This window comes from Scyliorhinus canicula, chromosome 7 (assembly GCF_902713615.1).
Source record: "Scyliorhinus canicula chromosome 7, sScyCan1.1, whole genome shotgun sequence".
Classification (NCBI taxonomy): Eukaryota; Metazoa; Chordata; class Chondrichthyes; order Carcharhiniformes; family Scyliorhinidae; genus Scyliorhinus; species Scyliorhinus canicula.
Window position 1 is genome coordinate 45,051,592 of NC_052152.1, and position 20,575 is coordinate 45,072,166.

Genomic DNA, 20,575 nt, shown 5'->3' on the forward strand with positions numbered 1-20,575 from the left:
TTGCTAGTATTGGTCAAGAGAGCAATACATCAGGGAAAACTCCTGCTCATCTTCAAATAGTGCCACAGAACTTTCAACGTCCATCTGAATACTGTGATGACTTAATATTGTGTCAAATAATGACCCAACAATGCAGCAGTCCCACAGCACCATGAGTGTCAGCTTAGGTAATATGCTCAAGCATGGACATTGAACCCATATCTTGATGCAGAAGCAAGAATATTACAAACTGATTTCTGCTGACGCTTTGGGGTTAATTTTCCTCTGCCTTGTGCTCCTGTGTGCCTGCTTTCAAGATGTAAAGCAAAGGATAGTTGTGTAGTGACCTACTTACATCAGTTCTCTGCCATCTGTGCTTCATGCACAATTCTGGTGACAGCTCCCTTGCATCTCAAAGCCGTTGCTATCTGTAATAATATTCAGTTTTTGTCTGTCCCAACTGTTTTGGTCAGATTAAGGGTTGCGTCTGTTAGCGAATTTTTCCAGCGGGCAGTGCTTGGCACGCATGGAGGCAAAGAATATATTGACATTGATTCTGCAGACAAAGATGATAACAGTCACTGTCCTCCTGTTCTACACAGTCTAACTCCAAACCACTTAGACTCAAGGAATGCACCATTATAATGTTGCTACCAAACTTGAATCCTAAACAAGGACTTTATCATGGAACAAAATAGGTTGTCTGTAAGCATTTTTTCACAACTGGCAGATTTCTCATGTATTTTCTTGAATTCTGTTTAATTCCCTTTTCTTCCCATGTACTGAATGATCTGTTGAGCTGCTTGCAGAAAAATACTTTTCACGGTACCTCGGTACACGTGACAATAAACAAATCCAATCCAATTTCAAAGATGAGGCCTGAATCTTCCAATGTTAATAGCAGTGAATTGTAAGACATTTGGCCCTGTTACACATCAGGACCTTTTGGAAATCCTGACTCACACACAGGTGTGGTAATTGCCTGAAATGTTTAAACTTCGGATTGGCATATTTGCAGTGCATGGGACACTACAAGACAGCCCCAGACGCTGACATCAGTTTTGGAGACTTTGACCTGTTGCACAAGACTTACCCTAGTATTGTCCCGCTGTTAATTTCTGGAGTACGTCAGTGATTAATAGCAGGGCCCACCCTCCCACACATATTTCCACCACCCACTTGAGTACATCACAATCCTATCGTTCCCCAGACCCAGGTATCATCCCCTCCGATCCAATAACCCACTCCGAACCAAACTATCCGCCTCCCATCACTGGGATCCAGCAGATCCGGGCCAGAATATTACACCCCCACCCTCCCAAGACGGGTTCTGAGGCTAGGAGGGCAAACTAGAGATTGCATGGATGAGATTCCCTCCGGGATCCTGCCCACCCTGGCCTGGTTGCAATTTTAGGCTGGAGCAGGTAGGGCCTTGGACTGGAAGCCTACCCTAGCTCCAATTAAGGCCCTTTTCCCACCCAACCTCAATTTTTAGGCTGGTGTGTTGATGACAGATAAAAGGAGGAAGTGTAAATAGAACAAAGTTCAATCTTGGGTTGGGGGGGGTGGGTGAAGTGTCTGCCCCTTTCTGACAGACGATGCACTCCAGTTAGAGCCCGATGACTTCTGCACTTCCCTCCGCCCACAACATTTCCCGAGACACCAATATCTTCCTTTATAACTCTCTCAGGTCTTCCCTCGCCCTAATTCCCCTTGCCACTTACCTTTCCTTCAGTTTCCAGCACTTAGCTCCAGGCAGCTATGTGTAGTGCTTCTTCTGGCCACTACAGCGCTGTTCCTCAAATGACTGGAGAGCTGCCCTCCAAGGTGGGACTTCCTCCCCATGATGGGTGAAAATCCCGTCTTCTGCCAATTAAGACTTATTAAGAGTGTGAAATTGCATCGGGCCTGCTGGAATCAGTGGGGATGTGTTCCAGATCCCCCACTATCCAGAAAGTCCAGGCCCTGATCTTTATTCCTCAAATAATATTGAGTCCATCAGATGTAAACTTGCTTTTTCAACTTAGGAGAAAACAGTCCTTAATTAGATATTCATATTCTATTCTATTTGAGCAGCATGATGTCACAGTGGTTAACACTGCTGTCTGACAGCGCCAGGGCCCCGGGTCCAATTCCGGCCTCAGGTAACTGTCTGTGGAGTTTGCATTTTCTCCCTGTGTCTGCATGGGTTTCCTCCAGGTCCTTCCTCCCACAGTCCAAAGATGTGCTGGTTAGGTGGATTGGCCATGATCAATTGCCCCTTAGTGTAAAAAGGTTAGATGTTAGATTATCTGGGTTAAGGGGATAGGGTGGGGCCCTGACCCTAGGTAGGTTACCCTTTCACAGGGTCAGTGCAGACTCGATGGGCCGAATGGCTTCCTTCTGCACTGTAGTGATTCTATGACTATAAATACTTCACAACACCAGCCTCTTGACAAAAATTTTATTTATATTTGTTGGCCTGTTTTTAGACACGCACCACTTTATCTAGCGTACTGTGTACGGTATTGGGTTTCTTTATTTAAGGAAAGCAGTTCAAAGGTTCACTGGACTAATACCAGGAATAAGTGGGTTGTCTTCTGAGGAAAGGTTGGAGAGATTAGGTTTGTATCCACTGGAGTCCAGACGAGCGAAAGGCAACTTGGTCGAATCCTTTAAGATCCTGAGGGGTATTTACAGGGTGGATGTGGAAAGGATGTTTCTTCTTGTCGGAGAATTTAGAACTAGGGGTCACTTTAACAATAAGGGGTCACTCATTTAAGCCAGAGATGAGAAGAAGCAGTTTCTCTTAGAGGGTTGTGAGACTCTGAAACTCTTCTTGGTGGCGGCATGCGAGCACTGTTGCTTCACAGCTCCAGGGACCCGGGTTCGACTCCCGGCTTGGGTCACTGTCTGTGCGGAATCTGCACGTTCTCGCCCTGGCTGCGTGGGTTTCCTCCGGGTGCTCTGGTTTCCTCCCATAACTCCCGAAAGACGTGCTTGTTAGGTGAATTGGACATCCTAAAAGGTTATTGGGGTAGGCAGGAATGTGGGGTTGAAGTTACAATCAGATCAGCCATGATCTTATTGAATGGCGGAGCAGGCTCAAGGGTCTGACTGACCTACTCCTGCTTTTAATATGTATGTTTATATATGCAGCCTTCCCGAAGGTCAACCCTCGGAAAGCTACTGGTCCGGATAGGGTACCTGGACTGGCACTCAGGTCTTGCATGGATCAGCTGGCGAGGGCATTCGCAGACATCTTCAACCTCTCTTTACAACAATCTGAGGTCCCTATCTGCTTCAAGAAGACGACCATCATCCCTGTACCAAAACAAAGCCAAGCTGCGTGCCTTAATGACTATCGTCCAGTGGCTCTGACATCCATCATCATGAAGTGCTTCGAAAGGTTAGTCATGGCACAAATCAATTCCTTTCTAACCCACAGGCCACAATCAGTAAGGATAAGCAACAACACCTCCTTCACACTCATCCTCAACACCAGTGCCCCGCAAGGCTGTGTCCTCAGCCCCCTACTATACTCCTTATACACCTATGACTGTGTGGCCAAATTCCCCTCCAACTCGATTGTCAAATTTGCTGATGACACCACCGCAGTGGGTTGGATTTCAAACAATGACGAGACAGAGTACAGGAATGAGATAGAGAATCTGGTGAACTGCTGCAACGACAATAATCACTCCCTCAATGTCAACAAAATGAAGGAGGTCGTCATCGACTTCAGAAAGCGTAATGGAGAACATGCCCCTGTCTACATCAATGGGAATGAAGTAGAAAGGGTCGAGAGCTTCAAGTTCTTAGGTGTCCAGATCACCAACAACCTGTCCTGGTCCCCCCATGCCGACACTATAGTTAAGAAAGCCCACCAACAACTCTACTTTCTCAGAAGACTAAGAAAATTTGGCATGTCACCTACGGCTCTCACCAACTTTTACAGATGCATCATAGAAAGCATTCTTTCTGGTTGTATCACAGCTTGGTATGGATCCTACTCCGCCCAAGACCGCAGGAAATTACAAAAGGTCATGAATGTAGCCCAATCCATCACACAAACCAGCCTCCCATCCATCGACTGTCTACAATTCCCACTGCCTCGGAAAAGCAGTCAGCATAATTAAGGACCCCACCCACCCCGGACATACTCTCTTCCACCTTCTTCCATCAGGAAAAAGATACCAAAGTTTGAGGTCAAGTACCAACCGACTCAGAACAGCTTCTTCCCCACTGCCATCAGCCTTTTGAATGGACCTACCTCGTATTAAGTTGATCTTTTCTCTGCACCTTGCTATAACTGTAACATTATATTCTGCAGTCTCTCCTTCCTTCCCTATGTACGGTATGCATTGTTTGTACAGCATGCAAGAAACAATACTTTTCACTGTATACTAATACATGTGACAATAATAAAACAAATCAATAGCTTTTTCAGGAATGAGGGAATAATTGTCAAAAGGCGTTAATGAAAGAATAACCTGAAATTGGATTGGATTGGATTTGATTATTGTCACGTGTACCGAGGTACAGTGAAAAGTATTTTTCTGCAAGCAGCTCAACAGATCATTCAGTACATGGAAGAAAAGGGAATTAAACACAATTCAAGAAAAGGAGTATTGTTGCAATGATGGATTCTCCTGTCACTTTAATGTATGCGTTTTCAGCAATAAGGCAGGTTTTTCAATGTCTAGGTTGTTGTATTATTGCAATAAAGATATTAATTTGACTTCAATATTTATGCAGGTCTCTGCTATTTTAAAATATATTTGCAATAAAGTTGTGATGTCATAGTGGCTGCGAACTGATTTCCTCCATTTGTAAGATTACATGTCAGGTTAAAACCGTTCACATAGAAACTGGGTACTCAAGTCTTTCAAAAGATATTGAGTTTATAGAGATAGGATACCAGCCAGTAAGAAGTGCAATAATTGATTTTGACCATTGTGCTGATATCAATTGTACCATTATGAGCTGCAGTTGTGGAGGTAATGGTAATTAGTTATGGTCAGTCGACAAGGGACCATATGCATCTTTCTCTAAGAAAGGAGGCATAAAGATTCGGGAGGAAGCGAGTGACTCTGCATCAAGCCTTGGGTAAAAGGCAAGGAGGCAGCTCTCCATGAACTACCACAGCAGTTATGAGCATAAACATGTGCCTTTGCCATCATTCTGCACCACACTCTAGCCATCTAAGCCCCATGTGTAAAGGAAAATAAGCAACGGGACTGCATAATAAATGGTAGGATTTTGAGACGTGTGGGAAAACTTTGGGGTGAGTGTCCACAGATCTGTGAAGATAGGACAGGCAGATAGAATATTTCCTTTTTTGGAGGCATATCAGAGAGGTTATGCTCGTACGCTATTCAACACGAGTTAGGCCACAGCTGGAGTTTTGCATATATAGCTCTGAGTCACTGTATTACAGGAATCATGTAATTGCAGTCGAGAGATTTAGAACATAGAACATTACAGCACAGTACGGGCCCTTCGGCCCCTGATGTTGCGCCGACCTGTGAAACCATCTGAAGCCTATCTGACCTACACTATTCCATTTTCATCGATATGTCTATCCAGTGACCATTTAAATGCCCTTAAAGTTGGCGAGTCTACTACTGTTGCAGGCAGGGCGTTCCACACCCCTACTACTCTCCGAGTAAAGAAACTGCCTCTGACATCTGTCCTATATCTACCACCCCTCAATTTAAAGCTATGTCCCCTCGTGTTGGTCATCACCATCCGAGGAAAGAGACTCTCACTGTCCACCCTATCTAACCCTCTGACTATCTTATATGTCTCTATTAAGTCACCTCTCAGCCTTCTCCTCTCTAACGAAAACAACCTCAAGTCCCTGAGCCTTTCCTCGTAAGACCGTCCCTCCATACCAGGCAATATCCTAGTAAATCTCCTCTGAACCCTTTCCAAAGCTTCCACATCCTTCCTATAATGTGGTAACCAGAACTGCACGCAGTACTCCAGGAGCGGCCGCACCAGAGTTATGTACAGCTGCAGCATGACCTTGTGGCTCCGAAACTCAATCCCCCTACTGATAAAGGCTAGCACACCATATGCCGTCTTAACAGCCCTATTAACCTGGGTGGCAACTTTCAGGGATTTATGTACCTGGATGCCGAGATCTCTCTGTTCATCTACACTACCAAGAATCTTGCCATTAGCCCATTACTCTGCATTCCTGTTACTCCTTCCAAAGTGAATCACCTCACACTTTTCTGCATTAAACTCCATCTGCCACCTCTGAGCCCAGCTCTGCAGCTTATCTATGTCCCTCTGTATCCTATAACATCCTTCAGCACTATCCACAACTCTACCGACCTTCGTGTCATCTGCAAATTTACTAACCCATCCTTCTACACCCTCTTCCAGGTCATTTATAAAAATGACAAACAGCAGTGGCCCCAAAACAGATCCTTGCGGTACACCGCTAGTAACTGAACTCCAGGATGAACATTTGCCATCAACCACCACCCTCTGTCTTCTTTCAGCTAGCCAATTACTGATCCAAACCGCTAAATCACCTTCAAGCCCATACTTCCTTATTTTCTGCAATCACCTACCGTGGGGAACCTTATCAAACGCCTTACTGAAATCCATATACACGATATCAACCGCTTTACCCTCATCCACCTGTTTGGTCACCTTCTCAAAAAACTCAATAAGGTTTGTGAGGCATGACCGACCCTTCACAAAACCGTGTTGACTATCGCTAATCAATTTGTTCTTTTCAAGATTATTATAAACCCTATCTCTTATAACCTTTTCCAACATTTTACCCACAACCGAAGGCTCACAGGTCTATAATTACCAGGGTTGTCTCTACTCCCCTTCTTGAACAAGGGGACATTTGCTATCTTCCAGTCTTCCGGCACTATTCCTGTCGACAAAGACGACATAAAGATCAAGGACAAAAGCTCTGCAATCTCCTCCCTGGCTTCCCAGAGAATCCTAGGGTAAATCCCATCTGGCCCAGGGGACTTATCTATTTTTACATTTTCCAAAATTGCTAACACATCCTCCTTGTGAACCGCAATTCCATCTAGCCTGGTCGACTGAACCCGAGTATTCTCCTCGACAACATTGTCTTTCTCCAGTATAAACACTGATGAAAAATATCCATTTAACGCTTCCCCTATCTCCTCTGATTCCACACACAACTTTCCATTACTATCCTTGATTGGCCCTAATCTTACTCTAGTCATTCTTTTGTTCCCGATATACCTATAGAAAGCCTTAGGGTTTTCCTTGATCCTATCCGCCAATGACTTTTCATGTCCTCTCCTCGCTCTTCTTAACTCTCCCTTTAGGTCCTTCCTGGCTAACGTGTAACTCTCAAGTGCCCTAACTGAGCCTTCATGTCTCATCCTAACATAAGCCTTCTTCTTCCTCTTGACAAGTGCTTCAACTTCCTTAGTAAACCACGGTTCCCTTGCTCGACAACTTCCTCCCTGCCTGACAGGTACATACTTATCAAGGACACGCAGTAGCTGTTCCTTGAAAAAGCTCCACATTTCGATTGTACCCATCCCCTGCAGTTTCCTTCCCAATCCTATACATCCTAAATCTTGCCGAATAGCATCATAATTGCCTTTCCCCCAGCTATAATTCTTGCCTTGCAGTATATACCTATCCCTGCCCATTGCTAAAGTAAACATAACCAAATTGTGATCACTATCACCAAAGTGCTCACCTACACCTAACTCTAACACCTGGCCGGGTTCATTACCCAGTACCAAATCCAATGTGGCCTCGCCCCTTGTTGGCCTGTCTACATACTGTGTCAGAAAACCCTCCTGCACACACTGCACAAAAACTGACCCATCTATAGTACTCGAACTATAGTATTTCCAGTCAATATTTGGAAAGTTAAAGTCCCCCATAATAACTACCCTGTTACTCTCGCTCCTGTCGAGAATCATCCTTGCAATCCTTTCCTCTACATCTCTGGAACTATTCGGAGGTCTATAGACAACTCCCAACAGGGTGACCTCTCCTCTCCTGTTCCTAACCTCGGCCCATACTACCTCAGTAGACGAGTCCTCAAACGTCCTTTCTACCGCCGTAATACTTTCCTTGATTAACAATGCCACAACCCCCCCTCTTTTACCATCTTCTCTGTTCTTACAGAAACATCTAAATCCTGGAACCTGCAACAACCATTCCTGTGCCTGCTCTACCCATGTCTCCGAAATCACCACAACATCGAGATCCCAGGTACCAACCCATGCTGCAAGCTCACCCACTTTATTCCGGATGCTCCTGGCGTTGAAGTAGACACACTTCAAACCAGCGTCTTGCTTGCCGGTGCCCTCTTTCGAACTTTTAACCCTATCCCTGACCTCACTACTCTCAACATCCTGTACACTGTGACTACAATTTAGGTTCCCATCCCCCTGCTGAATTAGTTTAAACCCCCCCGAAGAGCACTAGCAAATCTCCCCCCCAGGATATTGGTACCCCTCTGGTTCAGGTGAAGACCATCCTGTTTGTAGAGGTCCCACCTACCCCAGAGTGAGCCCCAATTATCCAGGGAACCAAAACCCTCCCTCCTGCACCATCCCTGTGCTCAACTCCTCTCTCTTTTTTATTTCTCACTTCGCTAGCACATGGCACGGGTAACAACCCAGAGATAACAATTCTGTTTGTTCTAGCTCTCAGCTTCCACCCTAGCTCCCTGAATTTCCGTCTCAAATCCCCATCTCTCTTCCTACCTATGTAATTGGTACCTATGTGGACCACGACTTGGGGCTGCTCCCCCTCCCCCTTAACGATCCCAAAAACACGATCAGAGACATCACGAACCCTGGCACCTGGGAGGCAACACACCAACCGTGAGTCTCTTTCGTTCCCACAGAACCTCCTGTCTGTTCCTCTAACTATGGAGTCCCCAATGACAAGTGCTCTGTTCCTTTTCTCCCTTCCCTTCTGAGCAACAGGGACAGACTCTGTGCCAGAGACCTGTGCCCCATTGCTTACCCCTGGTAAGTCGTCCCCCGCAACAGTATCCAAAACGGTATACTTGTTATAGAGGGGAACGACCACAGGGGATCCCTGCACTGCCTGCCGGTTCCCTCTCCCTCCCCTGACGGTAACCCATCTACCTTCTTCTTTTACCTGAGGTGTGACTACCTCCCTATAACTCCTCTCAATAACCCCCTCCGCCTCCCGAATGATCCGAAGTTCATCCAGCTCCAGGTTATGGGGTTTATGAGGATGTTGCCAGGAATGGAGAATTTCAGTAAGATTGGATCTGATGGGGTTGTTTTCTTTGGTAAATAGGAGGATGAGGGGCGATTTCAGGGATATAAAAATATGAACTAGGGTAGATAGAAATAACTGTGACGCATTGATTTGAAGTAATTAGTGGAAGGTCGGTGATGAATAATGGATATATATACGAGGGCAAGTATCCTTGATGCCTTTAAGCTGCAGCCCACATTAAAGTGGTGGACGGGTGAGTAAACGTGTGTCCTGTAACTCTCACTTATAACTCTAAGTAGCAGATTATGCACACTAGCCTCACAACCTGGGATCTCGCCTCTGCAGTTGTGCCTGAATCAGCTTCAGCCTGTGGGGTGTCACCTCTTTTGACGTGCATAAAGACTGGGAAGAATTCAAACAAGTTTGTAGGACAATGGCTCAGATGAAGAGCAGCAAATTTGTGAGACATCGAGGGCACGGTCGTGACACTTAGTAAGACGAGGGACCAGTCACCTGTGATCTCCCACAGTACAAGTGAGTCATGGGATGCCAGATCCCTTGGTATAAGCAGCTACAAGCAGCAGTGAAAGTAGAGGGGACAATTTTGAAAGCGACCAATTTCTGCCTCTCCCACCCTTGCCAGGCAGAATTCAAGACTGAAAAAAAACTTGGGTTACGAGCTTCAGGTGTGTAACCGACAAGACCAAGGGTTGGAAAGTGGAATGAGGGTTTTTTCGGCTGGCACGGACACAATGGGCGGAATGGCCTTCTAGTGGAGCAATTTCTTCTCCAGTTTGGCACTCAGACTGTTCCTGCACATGGGGGGACAGTTTTGTGAAGTTATTGATCAGCAATTCTCGCAAGTAAGCTTACAGCCCATATTGACGATTGCCAGTTGTTCTCACACGCCCCGAATTTCGTTCCTTTTTTGTTTTCCTCCGAATTTACTTCAGTTGCCACTGCACTCTCTGACCTGATTTACTCACAGCTTGTGCGTCACTCCCGTCATTGCCACCTTTCCACAGAGTGATCGACAGCGCCGCCCCGGAACCTGGGCACTCACATTCACAGCCAGCCGCATTCGGGAGGCTGCTCTGAACAATCCAGATTCCGGGGCGGCCCTTTCCCCCGCCCCGGATCCAGGGCACTCACAGCCAGTCGCATTCGGGAGGCTGCTCTGAACAATCCAGATTCCGGGGCGGCCTTTTCCCCGCCCCGGAACCTGGGCACTCACACTCGCATTCGGGAGGCTGCTCTGAACAATCCAGATTCCGGGGCGGCCCTTTCTCCGCCCCGGAATCTGGACACTCACACTCTCGGTCAGTCGAATTCGGGAGGCTGCACTGATCAATTCCGATTCCGGGGCGGCATCTCCGCTCCCACTTCCAGTCTGGGAACAAGTCAATGTTCCATTGAAATCTGACGAGTTGAGTTGGGCGCTGTGGATTGCTGTGCCGCATTCGGCAGAGACTGCATCTGATTCCACTACCGTTACCCCCTCCTTCTTCCCCCTCAACCCCCCTTCCTCTCCCCCCTCCTCCCCAAGCAAGTTTAAAATGTTCGCCTTGCCTGGCTCAGCCATGGACGTTTTGGAGAATATGGAAGGAGACAATGTGCTGAACTTGTCCAGAATGGATCTGGACACGGTGCCTCTGGAAGACATCAGCGAAGAAAAGCAGAACGAGACACAACAGTTGCTGTTGACACACAACAGATTTAGTGTTTTCCCTGGAAGTGTCGCCTGCTTCAGGAACCTGCTGTTCCTGGACATCAGCTCCAACAGGCTCACCTTCATCTGCGATGAAATCCTGGAACTGGGCAAGCTGAAGACTTTGATAGCCAAAAATAACAGAATGGACGAGTTCTCGCTGCCCAAAGACTTGGGAAAGATGGGGTTGGAAATTGTCAACTTCAGTGGCAATCGTTTTGAAGAGGTTCCTTCTCAGCTTCTCGAATTGCAAAGACTCAAATCTCTTTCACTTGGGGGAAACCGACTTAAAACGATTCCACCGAAGATAGAAAATTTAATCAGGTAAAATATTGCAAGACTCTTTCCCCCCCACACACACACATTTAATAATAATATTTATTATTACTGTATCACAAGTAGGCTTACATTAACACTGCAATGAAGTTACTGTGAAAACCCCCTAGTTGCCACACTCCAGTGCCTGTTCGGGTACATGGAGGAAGAATTCAGAATGTCCAATTCACCTAGCAAGTACGTCTTTCGGGACTTGTGGAAGGACACCAGAGCACCCGGAGGAAACCCACACAGACACTGGGAGAACATTCAGACTCCACATAGACAGTGACCCAAGCAGGAATTGAACCCGGTGCTTTGGCGCTGTGAAGCAACAGTACTAACCACTGTGCTACCGTGCTGCCTTTTGCAATAATAACATTAGATAGTTTGTGTCCAATCAACACTTTGAAAGCCATGATCTTTTTGAGAACTAAGTTTATACTTTGCTTTACACCCTAGAAGAGTTTTTATTACAGTATATATATAAAATTTGTGTTTTCGATCATTTACTTCACTGATCAAGACAGCTGTGATGAAACTGCAAGGTCACTCACCAGTTATATTTTGAAAGAAATACACTTAACAGTTACGAGGTGTACTGTGAGGTAGTATTAATCATTCTTCAGAAACATACTGTTATCTACAATGTCCAAAATAACAGTGCCTTGGAATAAATAGTTAGCATGTATTTTGCTGGCTGCATGTTATTGAGTAACAACTTGGGACAGCTTACAATTCTGTAACTTATCCTGCTTGCCCATTAGTCATGTTTAATACTGGTCACTACTAATTGTTCTCTCATTAGTGACTTCACAGAAAAATATATTAGCCTCTTGTGACCATTGCAATGCTGCTGTGGATACTTATAACAATAAGAAGCAGCTCTCTTCCATATAATGTGTACAATATGAAATGGAGATGTTGTGGTGCAGTGATTGCGCCCCTACCTCTGGGCCAGAAGTTCTGGGTTCAAGTCCCACTTCAGGATTTGGTGACCGTGGAAGGCCCATTCATAATGTGACATAATGTAAAACAGGTTGAATATTAAACCTGTGAATCCTTTTAATACGCCTCATGGCAGGTGGAAAGACAGGGAGGGTTTCTTGACCTGCCATATTGCAGAAGGCAGCGGCAAATCATTACAAGTACTTTACCAAGCATGGTTATGGAGCAATCCAATGGACATCCATGGTCGCTAGCACCCTCTTAGGGCACGGTACCTGAAGAAGGACGATAACTGTTTACATTCTGTAATTTGATTCTTCATTTAAATTTAGATGTGTGTCAGCTGAGTTAACTGTCTTTAAGCTACCGCCTTTTAACTTATTCCCATGTAGTTGACATTGATCACATAATGCAAAGTGACCACATGAGACTACATTTCTCACTCCTGCACCCTTATCTCTGGTGTCGTTTCCCCCCCCCCCCCCCCCCCCACAGACATATACTTAGCCGCGTCCTATTTCTCACCTATATGCTGTCGCTTGACAGCATCATCCAAAAATACAGCATGGTCTTACAAAAGCATCTGCCTCACCCATTGTCCCCCAGTTGTCTGACTGCATGTCCAACATTCAGTCTTGGATGAGCAGAAATTTCCTTCAACTATTGGAAAGACCAAAGCCATTGCCTTTGCTTACTTCCACAAACTCCGTTCCCTAACAACCAATTTCATCTCTGTTCCTGGCAACTATGTGAGATTGCACATTTGTTAATGTATTTGACCGCAAGATGAGCTTCTAACCAGACCATCACTAAGCCGCTTATTTCATTTCCATAACATTGCCTAACTCTGCCCCTGCCCCTGCCTCTGCTCTGCTGCTGCTGAAACTCTTATCCAAGCTGTTGTCACCTCAGGACTTGATTTTTCCAATGCTGTTCTGGCCTGTCTCCCATCCCCCACCCTCCATAAATATACGGTTATCTTAAAACAGTGTTGCCTATATCCTAAATCTCACCTCTGAACTCACTGTCCTACATTGACTTCTCGTTAAGCAAGGCCTCAATTTTAAATTTCTAATCCGTATTATCAAATCCCTTCAAGGTCTGTCTCCCTCTAACCATGTAACCTGCTCTAGTCCTACAACCCTCCAAGGCATCTGCACTTTTCCAATTCTGTTCTCTTCCACATTGCCAATTTTAATCGCTCTACCATTGAAGGCCATGCTATCAGCTGCCTAGGCCATAAACTCTGGCATTCCCTCCCTGAACCTGTCCAACTCTATCTCTCTTTCCTCCGCTGAGAACACTCTATGTCTTCACCCCAGCTTTTTGTCACCTTCACTAACATCTCCTTGCATGACTCGTGTCAAATCCTGTTCGGTAACACTCATGAATTACCTTGGGGTGTTTTAAAGATGGTATGCTAATGAAAGTTATTGCTGTTGTGCTTCTTTTGGAGCGTGATATATTTCAAGAGTAACTGGTAACATTCTCCAGTGAAAAGTACTTTTAAAGGATCTTTGATCCAGTAAAGTATGAGTTGAAAGATCTTTAGTCTATTTATGAAGATAGTCAGTGTAGGCATTTATAGGTTGATAACGAAAATGCTGACAGGAAAGCCAAGTTCAGAGGGGAACCATGTTTTTATTTTCTGCTATGAGCCTTCAGTCCTCTATAATCTAGCCATAAAATCAGGTCAGTAAGTAGGTCACTTGTATCCTGGTTCTTGATAAGGCTTCAGTTTTAAAATTTTAATCAATGGGGCTATCTTCGCAAAAGGGAACAAAGTCTGAGTGAGTAGAAATAAATGGCTATTCAACGCGACTCACTTTGAATAAGGGGCCTAATCGGTGGCCATGTGGCCGAGGCTACCCATAGACCCGATTTATACAATGGGGAGCTCCGCTAGCCAGAACTCCCCATTGTAGCGAGAGATCGGGACACCATTTTTAAATGGCCCCCGATTTCTGAGGCCCGAGAAAGAATCGCCGACACCCCCCAGCCCGAACGCAACATGGGAGGGTTCCATCCCCCCCCCAGCCCGAATGCAACATGGGAGGGTTCTATCCCCCTCAGCCCAAACACAACATGGGAGGGTTCCATCCCCCTCAGCCCAAACACAACATGGGAGGGTTCCCCCACCCCTCCCAACACCACGGCAGGTAATCCAATATGCAGATTTGCTAAAAAGTGACCCCGCCCATTGTGGACAGGATTCCCCTTGCAACGTCGCGCGAGATTGCATTGATGCCTTTCCGGCGCAGCATTTAAACAGATGGTAGATGAAAGCAAAATTATTTTTTAACTGTTTTGTCACATTTGCTGCCTATCCATGTCAGTTTTGTTTTTAGAAGTAAGTTAAACTCCTATGTTCCATCGCTGATCTATTTAAAGAGGGCGGTGTATGTGGCATTTGGTATTGTCATTTTCTTCTGATTTGAAGTGAGTTTGGATAAATGATGTACATTTTGGAAAAAGAGGGAATGAGAAAGTTGAATTTCTTGTTGAAGCTGAAAAATAATGGGGGTGATTCTCCAAGCCCTGTGCCGGGCCGGAGAATCGGCACAACCGCGGCACTATGCCCCAACGCTGGTGTGCGATTCTCTGAGGTGCGGAGAATGGGCGCCATTTGCGACGGGGCTGCCGATTCTCCAGCCCGGATGGGCCGAGCGGCCACACCAATACGACAGTCCTGCCGCCGCCGTTCACCCCGGTCGTGCTGGCGGGAACTCTGCGGGAACAGTCGGGGGGGGGGGCCTTTTGGGGGGGATTGAGAGTTCTTTAGCGCGCCGAGCCCGACTCAGTAGATTTACTCATACTAATGGCCTCGCATTGAAGCTTTGAGATCTGTTCAGTTAAAGCCCCATAATAAACCATAATAACAGAATTAGAACACAGAACAGGCCCTTCGGCCCTCGATGTTGTGCCGAGCAATGATCACCCTACTCAAACCCACGTATCCACCCTATACCTGTAACCCAACCCCCCCCCCCCCCATCCTTAACCTTACTTTTTTGGACACTACGGGCAATTTAGCATGGCCAATCCACCTAACCCGCACATCTTTGGACTGTGGGAGGAAACTGGAGCACCCGGAGGAAACCCACGCGCACACACGGGGAGGACGTGCAGACTCCACACAGACAGTGACCCAGCCGGGAATCGAACCTGTGACCCTGGAGCTGTGAAGCATTTATCCTAACCACCATGCTACCGTGCTGAATTTTAATGAAAGAAAATCTAATTCTGAAATTGGCATTATTTGGATTAAAAGCACTGCCACTCCCCCCCCCGCTTTGTCAAAGAGGGCTCAGGGCTTTCGTTAGGGTCAAGATGGCTCCAAGATAACATGCCTGTGAACAGTAGCTCAGAATCACGTCAACTCACCGTGACCGATTCAAAAATCCAATACTTTAGCCACACATGGCTGCAATATGGGAGGCAACATGAAACCTAATTTTCCCAAATTTACTGTGTGTTGTGCATTTGGAGGCAATTAATTGCACCAATTTTTTGGTGGGAAATAAAGATTTATTTGTCTTGGGAGGAGAGAACAGCCATGTGGACTTTTGTCTTGTGAAATTCATGCAGTGATTCATGACTGTGTGTTTGCATGCTTCACTGTTTATATGTTTGGAAATAATTTCACGAGAAGACAGTCCGGAGTAGGTAAAGCTAATTGCAGGTTCATGAGATTATTGCAGCATACTGACATGAACATCCTGTTTCACAAAACTGGTGCAATCTCTGACTTCATTCCATTGTTAATAGATGAACCTACCAAAATTATGATTCAGCTTAATTGTTTGACCATGATGTATCAATTGCTGTTATTTGAAAGGTACATTTATCATTATTGTTGTTCTGTAGAAAGTGTAGGTCCTGATACTTCATTCACCTGTTGCAAAAAAATTCTTTAATCATCCTAAATTAACTATTTTTCTTAATCAGTACCTTTTTTTCCAGAAAGTTGTTTCATTGTAGAACCGGAAATTCAATTAGGGGAAAGTAAAGAGCGCAGGATACGTAGTAATTAGTGAGCATGATAGTAACAGACTAACACAGGATACAGGAAAACACACGGTAGATGCAGTGTATTGAGGATAATTGTGAAATGATGCTCTTTGGGAGAAACAATATGGGGAGACAATATAATCCAAACATTACCATTTTGAGGGTGGTACAAGAATCCGAGGGGTGGGTGGTCAGTAGTCACAAGTCTTTGAAAGTGGCCGGGCAAGGTGATAAGGTGTTTGAGAAAGAAATCTGGAGGGTACTTAACTTTGTAAATACAAACATTGAATACAAAAATTAAGGGAAGTCATTCTAATTCTTTATAAATCTCTGTTAAGCCTGAGATGGAATATTTGTATAATTCTGGGAACACACAAAGATACAAATGAGGAGCAGGTGTAGAACCTGCTCTGCCATTCAATAAAATCGTGGCTGGTCTGGTTTCTCCACATTTCCGCCAGACCCCTAACCACACTTTATGAAGGGCGTCAAGTCTCTGCAGAGAGTACAGGGGAGATTTACTGGTATGATACCAGAGATGAGGAATTCAGTGATGTGGAGTGTTGTGAGAAGCTCTGATTGCTCTACTTAAAGCAGAGATAGATGGGGGAAGACCTAAAAGAAACAATCAGAATGGGAGTTATTGAGGAATTAGGGAGAAATTATTTTCTCTGGAAAGTGGGCCAATAATCACAGGATTGAAAATAACTGGCAGAAGAAATAGAAGAAAAGTGAGGAGAAATATTTTCATGCTAAGCACAACATCGTGGGCCGAAGGGCCTGTTCTGTGCTGTATTTTTTATGTTCTATCTTCTATGTTCTAAGTGTTATTCAGGATTGGAACATTCTGCCCAAAAGGGTGGTGAAATCGGATTCCATAGTAACCTTCAAAAGACAATTAGACATGTACTTGTCGAGGGTTGTGGGGGGAAAACCTGGGATGTGGGACAGTTCTTTCAAAGAGCCATCACTGACATGATGTACCAAATAGCCACCTTCTGTGCTGTAAAATTCCGTGATGCATACTACAAAATTGCATCATTTCAAATGCCGCTTCTATCTTGAAGGGTTTTGACTGAGTGAATGGGGATAGACTGTTTCCTTTGGTTGAGAATCTGTGACAAAGAGATTATCAGTTTAAAGTAGTCATTATAAAGTGAGACATTAGGAGAAATTTATTTTTGTGTGGGGTTGTTGGGCTCCTTCGCAGAAGGGAGCAGTTGAGACAGCGAAAATTGGATACATATTTGAAGCAGAGCTATGGAGCGAGAGAGAGAGAGAACATGTTTTCCATTGTTGATTCGGAGTTGACAAAGGTGAGTATAATGGCTTTGTACTGTGCTTTGTGATTCTGTGATTCTATGACTCTCAGAAGAAATAGATTCGGGAGTAAAGTATGTGTTTAATTTGACTTGAGCATGCAAAATATTCAAACCTACATTGTGAATGGAATAATACAGGACGCCAGCTACAATACAGCATTGGTGGGTCAGTAAATAATGAAAGATGTGAACAGCGCCACCTAATTTTGTAGTCAAACACCTCCTTTTGCTTTACAAGAGTGTTGAAAGTTGAATTTCACCGAGTAAATAAAGCATGTTAATTTTAGCATACAAGCTGATTGATACTAAAATCTCAATACTCGCTATTAACAAGTGATGTCAAGCAAACCTTCTGAATCTATGTGTTTGTTTTGAGATGATGCAGCAGTGTGATTGGATTGCATCATCCTTGTGGTAGCCCTTGTACTCGGAGCCCGCTCTGAATCCCTTCAACGTCTGTGTTCATGTGCTGCTCATATTGGATTTGTTCTTCAGTAAAGGTCATAATGATTCTATAGAATCAAAGAAACTGTTCTCCTTGAACCGTGGGCAGCACGGCAGCACAAGTGGATAGCATGTGGCTTCACAGCGCCAGAGTCCCAGGTTCGATTCCCTGCTGGGTCACTGTCTGTACGGAGTCTGCACATTCTCCCTGTGTCTGCGTGGGTTTTCTCCAGGTGTTCCGGTTTCCTCCCACAGTCCAAAGACATGCAGGTTAGGTGGATCGGCCATGATAAATTGCCCTTAGCGACCAAAAAGGTTAGGAGGGGTTCTTGGGTTACGGGGATAGGGTGGAAGAGGGCTTAAGTGTGTCGGTGCAGATCGATGGGCCGAATGCCCTTCTGCACTGTATGTTCTATGTTGTGAAAGGCACATTTTAAAAAAGCTTGGTGTATGTATTGCTATAGCATTACATTACACAATGTTAGTGAAAGCATTCACAGTTTTTAGTTCCAGTTCCTAATTGTCAATACCTAATGAGGCAGTCCGTGCTGATTTAAGAGTCATCATTTGTACCCAAACACCTTTCCTGACCTGAACACCTGTATACTCTATTTTTCACATCCCACCTTGGTTCCTGGTATTATTCAAATCTGTTCTTTCTGTCACGTCCAAATGCCTTCATCTGTTCTGTCAGTTGGATTTTGTCGGCCACAAAGAAAAGTCACATTCAACTCGAAACGCTATCTCTGATTTTTTTCCCACAGATACTGCCAGACCTGCTGAGTATTTCTAGCACGGTGTTTTTATTTCCCCTGTGTCTGCAGTATTTTATTCTTTTGGCATGTGACTTGTTTTTGTTTTATAACTTTACCTCAGTAACCTTCCTGCTGATACTCGCACCTGGTGCTGTATCTGTGTACTTTGGTTCATTTTATTAATCTGGATATTTTTTTAGTCATTAATTTTATTGAGATTTCTGATACAAGGCATAATCCTACTGCCATTTAGGTACTTTGCACTTTGCTCCGTGAATTTAATTAAAGTAAGTGATTGAGAACCACCAGTTCAGTAACTGTTTTGCACTTTTGAAGGCTTAGTTACCAAATGCAAATTATTTGACATTTTGAATGTTTAAAAACTATTTGAATTTATAGTCATGCAAGCAGCTTGTTTTTGATATTTTTTTACCACTTCTAAAATTTAATTGGTGCCCCAGCCCACCCACTCTTCCTGGTCGCAGAGTTTCTGGAGAAGTTGTTTCCAGTAGTTGGTTTGCCGATTGTCTCTGCTTAGATCAAGTGATTCAGGTAGATCTGAAAACAGTTGGACAACAGCAACTTGCATTTATGCAATATCTAAATGCCTCAAGCCACTTCACAGAAACCTCCGAGCCACATGAGGGGTGACCAAAAGCTTGGTCAAAGAGCTAGTGACCCAGTTGTTCCCTGTTCTGTACTCAACAACGTGGAAACATTATTGATTAATTGTAAGACTTTCTGTGAGTTTTTAATCCATGGCAAAGATTTGGCATGATTCCACTCCATGTCCAGCTTATACCTTGTTACTGTTTCGCTTTGTGCTTGGCAAACGTCAGCAACTTTAAACAGCTAGAGTGCCACTGGATAACAAGCCAGCAAATACATTCCAGCACTGACTTATTGCATTGTTTCCCCTGTTGAAAGTTGAGAGCATTTTGCTCGGTTGGAGAAATCACTTCCAATAAAAGCCTGTCTGCATAAATGCATTTCCTGAAGTGCATCTGTGCTGAAACAAACCAGTATTTTTTTAGCTGCTGGTACTGCCTACGCATAAAAACTATGCATTTAAACCTGATTTATGTCAAAAGAAAGTTGCAGAATTCAAAGAAAGTAAGTACAAAAGGGAAAACAAAATACGTTAATAGGGTTTGGTGAAGTTGGGTGAAGAAGGTAGAGCAAAATGACAGCATGAATCTGCTGGTCTCAATGCTCAACGTCTCTTTAAACTTCGGTATAATTGTGTGTAATCAGTATTGACTACCTTTAGTGTTTTTTATTGCTGATGAGGCTTGACCAACACTGTTTCTGCAGCATCATTAAACGGCAATGTCATAGTAAGAGGAATGCATAGAGTGATTGTTACGGACAGATTTTTAGTTGAATCAGTACAACTGATCTTTGTATAATGATAAAATAATGATCTCATTATCCTGTGAAGTGGCTTGGGGCGGTTAGATATTACGTTAACCCATCTGCAATAGTCCATCTTGCGCTAAATAGAAGGAGTCTTCAACATTTTGCCCGATAACCTTGTACAGGACCATCTTCTCCCTGCAGTTTCCTCACTTTTTCATTTTGTGGCATGGCTCCCTGTCCTTTTTTTAAAAAAAAAATAATAAAAAATACCCCACTCCAGTCTCAGCTTTTTATCAAATTGATGATTCCCCTGCTCAACCCCAGAATAGAATCCTTCAGCCTAACTTGGCAAAGATCCCTCTTAATTTCAGAGGAATAGGACTAGGACTTTGAGTTACGCGAGAGTGTTCTGCCATTCCATTAGATCAGTTGATTGTTACTTCAGTTTCATTTACCCACAGATCCCATGAGTGTCTCGCCCCACCAAAAATGCATCATAATGTTTTATTTTTAATTGACCCAACGTC

At 44.5% G+C, this 20,575-nt stretch overlaps 1 protein-coding gene across 1 annotated transcript in view; it reads left to right on the forward strand.

Moving 5' to 3' along the window:
* The first annotated feature begins 10,380 nt into the window (after positions 1-10,380).
* The window catches only part of lrrc58b (leucine rich repeat containing 58b), a 67,994-nt gene continuing 57,799 nt past the window's right edge, over positions 10,381-20,575 (forward strand). The window contains exon 1 of the mRNA XM_038801906.1: positions 10,381-11,218. Coding sequence (XP_038657834.1) covers positions 10,743-11,218 — 476 coding nt within the window. The 5' untranslated portion in view covers positions 10,381-10,742. The remainder of the gene's footprint in view (positions 11,219-20,575) is intronic.